A 9,051-nucleotide genomic window follows, 5' to 3' on the forward strand; every position below is an offset into this window, starting at 1 on the left:
ACCCAAGTCAATGAATGAATAAGATAACGTGTAATGTTTCTAGGTTTTTAAGAGTGTGTACTTTGACTTTGCGACTATTCTATTTTATATGGGGTCCTTACTAGTTTCTGACACCCGTCTTTCAGCTCCAATCATAAATGTCTAGGTTAACATATGTTAGGTTATAATTCATTTTGTCACCTAACGACCCTGCTTCATTTTCCTGCTTGGATCAAGTGCTTCATAGAGCAGCTCCATGTCTACTCCATAAGTCCTAGAACCTTTTATTTTAGAATTCGATATTGAAATATATATTTTTCTTAATGGCCTCATTATCTGACATTACTATTGTCATAAGTATGTTTACCTCTTTGGCTTAAATTGGACTGAGACTGATTTGGATCAGTTATGATTTTGTCCTTTAGCTCATTACACTAATGAGTTTACTTTATTCCTGCCTTGACTCAGGTAGGAATAAAAACATTCCTCAACCTTTTGGTCTTCAACCACCACCATGAAAAGATTTTGATTTTTTTCAACCAAAAAACATTGATTCGCTTTTATCAAACGTTCTCATATTTCTTTCCTTCCAAATAACCTAGATGATTGACAATCAGATAGCTTAAAAGCACATATAAATCTCATTGATAAAAGAATGCAAAATGCAAAATTGGAGGGTGTGAGCACCAATGTTGTTTGGATGAACACTTAGAATTCCCAGCCACAAAGAACTCGTAGTCTACGAATAAAGGTTTAAAATTCTCATCCTTTCCTCACCCATTTCCACATCATCTTGAGTTTTGCAGTATTATTCCTCACCTTTCTAAATTATTTTAAATAAATTTTATTATTGAGCAACTTCCATATAAACAATGACAGTTTTAGCGATGTGACTCTGTTCCAAATGATCTTTTAACTTAGAATTGAATCAAGTTGATTTTCATGGTCAACATGAGATATTCATCTTTCACCAATTAGTCAACATTACGATCAAGAGTCCATTCACATGAGTCAATAATATTATCCTACAAAACAATGTTATTCAGCAAAGACGAACACTTTATCACCTATTCTTTTTTTTAGACAAAAAGTCTTCCCACCACCTCAAAATTATATCTCAAACTTATATTAAAGTCATTTTTTTAAATTAATTTTGTTAAAAAAATATTTTTATTTTATTAAAATACTTATGAATATTCAATTCATTTTTTACTACTTTTCTGTTACTTTTTTGGTTACTTCCTCACAAAATAATTTTAATTTGTTTTTATAAATATATTTTAAGTGTATTTTTTACATACTTACCTTAATTAAATATCTCCTCCCTGACTCATAATAAATTGCACCGACTATATAGTATATATACACAAAGGATGAGCTAAACATAATGCTGAGTCACATATTATACACACAACTTACCCATCAACATCTTTATCATAATAATACCATTTTTATTAAAAATAAACCACGTACAAATTTATCAAAATGTTAACTTATTACTAAAATCAACAATTTAAAAGATCAATTTATTGATCATTTAATCTATTAATTAATATTAATATTATAAAAATATCGCCTTATATATATATATATATATATATATATATATATATATATATATATATATATATATATATATATATATATATATATATATATATATATATATATATATATATATATATATATATATATATATATATATATATATATATATATATATATATATATATATATATATATATATATCACCACCACCATTCTATCTTCGTCACTACCATTCGAATCAGAACCTTCACACTCACCATCACCGTCACGTTCTTTCGTCCTTTCTTCACTGTCACGAAGAATCGAATCAACAATGGCTTCACCTTCTTCAACACGATTAGATCTCGACGGAAACCCAATCAAACCGCTAACAATCTGCATGATCGGCGCCGGAGGTTTCATCGGTTCTCATCTCTGCGAGAAGCTCATGTCTGAAACCCCTCACAAAGTTCTCGCTTTGGATGTTTACAATGATAAAATTAAGCATCTTTTAGAACCGGAAACGCTTCCCTGGAATGGCCGCATTCACTTTCACCGACTTAATATTAAAAGCGATTCGAGACTTGAAGGTCTCATCAAGATGGCAGATCTGGTAATTCGAATTTGAAATTTTCTTTTGATTTAGGTTTTTTTTTTCTTGAAATTTGTTCTTGAATTTTGTTTGTTTGTGAAATTTGGGTTTTTGTTAGGTGATAAATCTGGCTGCAATTTGTACTCCTGCGGATTATAATACGCGTCCTCTTGATACAATTTACAGTAATTTCATTGATGCGCTTCCTGTGGTATGTGTTCTTGTGGTGTGATTCAAGTTTGAATTTTTTGGTTTTGTGTAATTTGTGAATTTTAATTGAATGTGTTTTTTTTTTGTTTATTATTCAGGTGAAGTACTGTTCTGAAACTAACAAGAGACTTATTCATTTCTCTACTTGTGAAGTGTATGGGAAAACGATTGGTAGTTTTCTCCCCAAAGATAGTCCTCTTCGTCAGGTAAGCTTTCATTTTTGTTATTACAATCTTTTTGATTTGTTTGTTTTGTTATATGATATGTTTGTTTGTTTCAGATCTGTGATTCATTAGTTATGATTTTGGGTTTGTATAGTAGTTATAGAAATGGTGATTTTCTTACTTTGTTTCTTGTCTTTAAAGATTTGTGCAGGAAATGCTAGTTTGTTTGTAATTCTAAGAATAAGTTAATAGATTTTGTTTTTGGTCAAAACCAAGTAGGTTCTTCATGATTTTTGGATCCGGGTGATGTTGACTTTGCACATTTTCACTTGTACACTTGTTTTCTTAGTTTTATGAGATGCACATGTTGTGAGTTGTGAATTGTGAATTGACATGACTTTGCAACTATAGAGCACAGACATCTGGAAAAAAAAGAAGGCAAAAGGCGTGTATGTGTCTGTTGGAGACCAACACCGACCCTTGTAATTATTACGTGTCTATGTCGGTGTGGTGTTTGGGGTGTCTGTTGTAGCTTTCTAACCTATTTTCTTAGAAATGATGGTGGACTTTTTCTATCAATCTTTTTGATTTGGGATATTAAATTGGTTTAGCTATATTGTTTCTTATGTTGTGTTAGGATCCTGCATACTATGTGCTTAAAGAAGATGTGTCTCCATGCATTTTTGGTTCAATCGAAAAGCAAAGATGGTCATATGCATGTGCTAAGCAGTTGATTGAGAGGCTGGTTTATGGTGAGAACTGATTTTGCTTCTCTTTTTGTTGGTATAGTCTGATTTTGTTTTACAATATTGACTTATGTGATCATTGACAGCCGAGGGTGCTGAAAATGGCTTGGAGTTTACTATTGTGAGGCCCTTTAATTGGATTGGACCCAGAATGGACTTCATTCCCGGCATCGACGGTCCAAGTGAGGGTGTTCCCCGGGTTCTTGCCTGCTTCAGCAATGTCGGTTACATTTCACTTTTGGTTTTCTTTAATTTTATCTTAGCTGAAGAAGATTTGAATAGTTGTTTAATTATTTTTTGCCTAATCCTTTTCTGCAGAATCTTCTCAGAGGAGAGCCTCTCAAGCTTGTTGACGGTGGCGAATCCCAGAGAACCTTTGTTTACATCAAAGATGCTATTGAAGCTGTCCTATTGATGATTGTAGGTTATGTGATATTGTGTTCCTCTATTACTTATTATTATTGTCGGTTCGTCCGCTGAACATTATGCGACATGTTTGTTGACAGGAAAACCCTGCCAGAGCCAATGGCCACATCTTCAATGTAGGTAACCCACACAACGAGGTTACCGTTAGGCAGCTTGCCGAAATGATGATCCAGGTAAAACGATTATTATAACTATTATTCGGCATAATGTTAGAATTTAACCTTGCTGTGATTCAACAACCATTGTTGTTCTGTTCCATTCTACAGGTCTATTCAAAGGTAAGCGGAGACCAACCTCCTGAAACATCGACAATCGATGTAAGCTCGAAAGAATTTTATGGTGAAGGATATGATGACAGTGACAAGAGAATTCCTGACATGACCATAATCAACCAACAGCTCGGTAAGTTTAGGTTTAGGTTTCCAATTCATCCTTCATCGGTCGTTGATCCCATTTGATCCTCAACATTTCAAGTTAATTTACTTGTGCAGGATGGAATCCAAAGACTTCGCTCTGGGACCTGCTCGAATCGACACTCACCTATCAGCACAGGACATATGCAGAAGCCATCAAGAAAGTGATTGCACAACCAATTGCAAGTTAGAAGGTTTAAACAAAAACATCAATGGCAATGCCAGAAGGGTAGTGTTACATACCCAAGTACCTTACATTATATATTACTGTTTTTGAATTTTTACATATATGGTAAATTTAATGTAGAGCTTTGCAGTGGTAAACAAGTTATGGCATTTTTCATGTATAAAGGAAAAGTGTCTTTTTGTCCTCTTTTTTCTTTTCCTTGTCGGTGATTTAGAGGTCGGTGGTCATTGTTGTGCCTGTCTTTCTTTCCAGTTCAGTTGTAAGTTGTAATATTCTGTTGACACTCAATAGTCATGTTCTCTAAATTATTTGTTATAAATTTATTGTATTGATTATATTTTTGCTGTTACAATCTGGCAACATTTTGTTTTAGTGCTCTTTATTATTAATTTATTATCAAATTAATAAGAAATCTACAAGAGCAGAGCAAGTGGTAAGGGTCTCTTTCCTCTTAACAACTCTAAACATGCAGCAATATTAAAATAAATAAATATTTTAAAATTATTCATTAGAAAAAAGTTGGACTTAAAATAGTAACTTAATTTTCTATAATCACTTTATCTCACAACTTAATTGTCTACCTATATTTATAAAAGAAAAAATAATGTTGAACTACAGCTGGTCCGGTCTCAAATAGTAGTTGACGCGTATCACAGGAATTGCCGGTGCCTTGTATTGCATTAAATTAACGCGTGAAATCTTTGATTATATAGAAGAAAAAAAATTCTTTTCTAAAGTTGGTATTTTTGGGAACATGTTAATTTTAGTTATAAAAAAAAAGTGGTAAGTTGGCTGACAAGTTTTATAAATTTCATTTGTTTTTAATTTTTAAAATTAAAATTCGCATGGTTTTCTACAACTGGATTTTAACTTTAAAAATTAAAATCAAAAGTATTTTAAGATTATTTTAAAAAAAATCTCAATGACAAAAATAGAAAATACGCCAATTTGCTAAAAAAAAAGAATTAAAATAATAATAAATAATAGATAAGTTCGTGGAAAATAGTTGATTGTATTTATAGGGATTTTTACTGAGATAACTCAGTTTTTCGAAATTTTTTCCAAAATACCTCAGTTTTCAGCGAAATTCCCAATCTACCCACTTTTAGGAGGAGACGCCAATTGAATTGGCGACTCCCTTAAAAAAGCCTCAAATGACAAAACTTCCAACATGAAAGTTTCAAGACAATAAATTTGGACATAAATTTTGCATCATTTGGATTTTTTATGAAAAAGTTATGGGCAGTTGAAGTTGGACTTCTGAGTTTTTCAACTGTTATCTGACCTATAATGTTTTGTATTGTCGCATGTGTTTCTTTTAGAGTTATGAAATTTTGTCCAACATAACAATTGAAGTATACATCTCAAATTTTCCAATGCACTTGATCCCACCTCAAAATAATTAAAAATGAGTGAGTTAGGTCCTTGCGAAGTTGACCCAAAATTAGGATTTCTGTCAAAATGACCTATAATGTTTTGAAATGAATGATGAGCTTCCAAGTTTCAAATGGATTTTTGATGAACATGAAAGTTGTTCATATTTGGCGACTCTTCTTAAAACTTGAATGGAGGCGCCAATTGGATTGGCTAGGGCACCTGTCCTAGTCAATCCAATTGGCGCCTATGTGTAGGTTTTAAGTGGAGTCGCCAATTCAAATGGCGACTCTCTCATAAAATTCCTTTTTTGTATTATAAATAGATGCGTTGTGTGATCAATTGTTCCACAACTCATATAATTATTTGGCTATCATGTTTGGTGTTCGTCGCCAATACGGTAAGGTGATTTATGCGAGAGACAAACCTCAAATGCTGATGCTGTTTTGGAACATCACCACGTTCGATCAACTGAAGAGGGAGCTGATTCGATGGTTAGACGGGAAAATACCAGAAGGGGAAAAATCAGAAGTATTGAGAGACTTGACAGTATCTTTGGTTGGGTGCGAATGAAGACTGATAAGGATGCTAGGGAAATAATGTTCGGTCGAGACGACATTAATTTGATTGTTGTAATCAGTTAGAATTATTTATGTTTTAAGATGTTTTATACTGATGTTTGTTATGAAACTCGTTGTAACAAGAACTTAATGATATATAATGATTGATTGTTACAGAAATACAATGTTACAGAAAGCTTAAGATCTAGATGATGCTCCTTGATTGGGACAATTGTTTTTGTTGTGTCTTGGTTGACGACAGATACTACATAATCTTATCATTTTATCTGTGGAATCCATCTCTGTTTTGATACATGTGCTGTTTGGCCTTCCTTTCTTCTTTCTACGCATCTCTTCATTGTGCTAAACAATATCTCCTTCATATGGAGGTCAGTAATCCTCCATTGGTAGTACTGAAAAGCTTTGACTATATACATTCATGATGGTGTTGGCCTTGTACACATCAGATAAATGGTTGTAAGCGTTTTGACGAGTTTAAGCGCATGCTGCAATGACATGGGAGCAAGGTATGCGAAAGGCCTGAAATTTTCCACAATCGCACCAACTTCTGTGTAGTCTAACAACGTAGGCTAAATTTGGTCTCCCCTCGTTGTTGCCCATTGTTTCCTGGACGCTGAAATTTTGTCTATGACGGTCAAAGACTGTTACAGCGTGTGTCGTAGCTTTGATGCTCTCCTCTTTCATGACCTTCATGCAACACTCACTGAATACTTGTCCGGACATTAACACTGCACTCCATCTTTCACCTCTGGTTGCGAACATAGAAGCCAACCTATAATAGGTTGATCTTACCAAGGCGGTTATCGGCAGATTTCGAATTCCTTTGAAAACCCCGTTCATGCATTCCACAATGTTTGTTGTCATGTGGCCCCATCGACAACCACCGTCAAATGCTCTTGTCCACTGCTCTACTGGTATGTTATTTAACCATCTCCCTGCGTCTTCATTAGACAGTCTAATTTCATCACGATAATATTGAAATGACGGTTGAGTTAAAGCATACCCAACATTCACCACCTTCTTGCGAAGATTCTTATCTTTTATAGCACGCATGAAGTTTTGTGCAATGTGTCCGATACAGTAGACATGTGTAGAAGGAGGATCATGCCATCCGTTGTCATGGTTGTTGTAGGCACTCTCAATGGCAGCATGTCTATCATAAATCAAACATAGATTGGCTTGTGGAGCCACATGCGTTCTGAGATGTCGAAGAAAGAAACCCCATCCACCAGCCGTTTCACCTTCAACAAGAGCAAAGGCAATGGGAAAGACATTGTTGTTACCGTCTTGTGCAACCTCCATGAGCAAAGTACCCTTGTATTTTCCGTATAACCAAGTGCCATCAATTTGCAAGATAGGTTTGCAGAAAGTGAAACCTTTGATGCACGGGTCAAATGCCCAAAAGAGACGGTGAAATATTCTATTACCTGTAGCACAGGTTCCGTCTGGCATCATTGCTGGCACTGTCTCCATAATTGCCACAGTTCCTGGGACATATGTTTTTAGTGCCCATAAAAACCGTGGCAATTCCTTGAATGAATCCTCCCAGTTGCCGAAAACCTGTTCAACGGCTTTTGTCCTCGCAATCCATGCTTTCTTGTAAGATGGAGTATAATTATATGTTGTTCGGATATGGGATATAATTATACTCACCTTCACTGATGGGTCTTTATTTACCAATGGCAGAATATCTTGACATATCAAAGTTGTGCTCAGTTTACGGTGATCTTGTTCAACGCTAGTTGCAACGCAACTGTGCGGTGGGTCTATTGAAGCGATCACCCAAGAGTCATTTTTCTTCTTGTAAGACGCAGCCAAACGAAACTTACAAAGCATGTTACGACATTCGATAACATACCTTATAGAATCAGTGCGTTTCACTGTAAAGTCAGCAAAGTTGTTCATGTGGAATTTTTTGATTGCCAGAACACATTCTTCTTTGGTACGAAACATGTCTCCCACCTTTAATTCGCCTACTGGTCTCGGATACGGATTATAGAAGACACTGTCGGATGTTTCATCGTCGTGAAGATCCATATTTGTCATATGTTGAGGCGGATTGTAGACATGACTAGGAGGTATTGGTGGTGGTTGATCATCATCTTCATCGTCGTTGTTCAGCATGTGATCAACCTGTATCTCGGTCTCCTCTTCTTCTTCATCAACAACGTCGACTTCTACTTCTGCTTCTGGGTTGAGTTCATCTGACCATTGTGCATCATCTTCACCAGCTTCATCCTGTTCGGTTAGTTGAGACTGTTGGGATGGTATACATGGTTGTAGAGTAATGTACAACTTGATACAGTTGTTGCCTGAATGTTCATGACTAACAAACATGTATTCAACATCTTCATCGTCTCGTACCTTAAGGGGGAAAAACTTGCATTGACCATTCTCAAAAAATATTGGATTTTGATATGTGATCTTTGACACAATACCTGATCCTATAAAGGATTGTATTCTTTTTTTCAAATGCAAAAAGGTTGCATTTCTCTTGATCGTGATTCTAATGGTATCAGTGTTTCGAAAACAAAAGCCATGAAGTTCAGACTCAAAAGTTTCATCGTTGCAGTGAATGTTGACACTGTATAATGATGAAGATGACATTGTGGAGATGAAAACTAAGAAAAAACTGCAGATGAATGTGAGTGAAGTGTCTTGGATGTTGATAGTAAGACACTTAAATAGATGGTATCAGTGTGTCACATGCTAGCTAGTTCTGAGATGATGTGTCGGACATTCAAGCTACTCTGAGATGATGTGTGAAGCATCCAAGCTAGTTCTGAGATGATGTGTCAGTCATGCAAGACAGTGTGAGTTGATGTGTCAAGTTTGCAAGCTATCAAGAAGTG

General features: G+C 35.1%; 1 protein-coding gene across 1 annotated transcript; it reads left to right on the forward strand.

The window, feature by feature from the left end:
* Positions 1-1,721: 1,721 nt before the first annotated feature.
* Positions 1,722-4,581, forward strand: LOC127107875 (UDP-D-apiose/UDP-D-xylose synthase 2). The gene is made up of 9 exons (XM_051045214.1): positions 1,722-2,119; positions 2,217-2,309; positions 2,407-2,514; positions 3,110-3,224; positions 3,305-3,438; positions 3,537-3,638; positions 3,725-3,817; positions 3,911-4,046; positions 4,136-4,581. The coding sequence occupies exons 1-9, from the start codon at positions 1,841-1,843 to the stop codon at positions 4,246-4,248; spliced, it is 1,173 nt and encodes a 390-aa protein (XP_050901171.1). The 5' UTR covers positions 1,722-1,840; the 3' UTR covers positions 4,249-4,581.
* The last annotated feature ends 4,470 nt before the right edge of the window (positions 4,582-9,051 follow it).

This window comes from Lathyrus oleraceus, chromosome 7 (genome assembly GCF_024323335.1).
Source record: "Lathyrus oleraceus cultivar Zhongwan6 chromosome 7, CAAS_Psat_ZW6_1.0, whole genome shotgun sequence".
Classification (NCBI taxonomy): Eukaryota; Viridiplantae; Streptophyta; class Magnoliopsida; order Fabales; family Fabaceae; genus Lathyrus; species Lathyrus oleraceus.

Coding starts and splice junctions, on each gene's coding strand:
- LOC127107875 (XM_051045214.1), top strand. CDS start 1,841: ATGGCTTCACCTTCTTCAACACGATTAGATCTCGACGGAAACCCAATC. Junction 3,225..3,304: donor GATTGAGAGGCTGGTTTATG/GTGAGAACTGAT, acceptor GATCATTGACAG/CCGAGGGTGCTGAAAATGGC. Junction 3,818..3,910: donor TTGCCGAAATGATGATCCAG/GTAAAACGATTA, acceptor TCCATTCTACAG/GTCTATTCAAAGGTAAGCGG.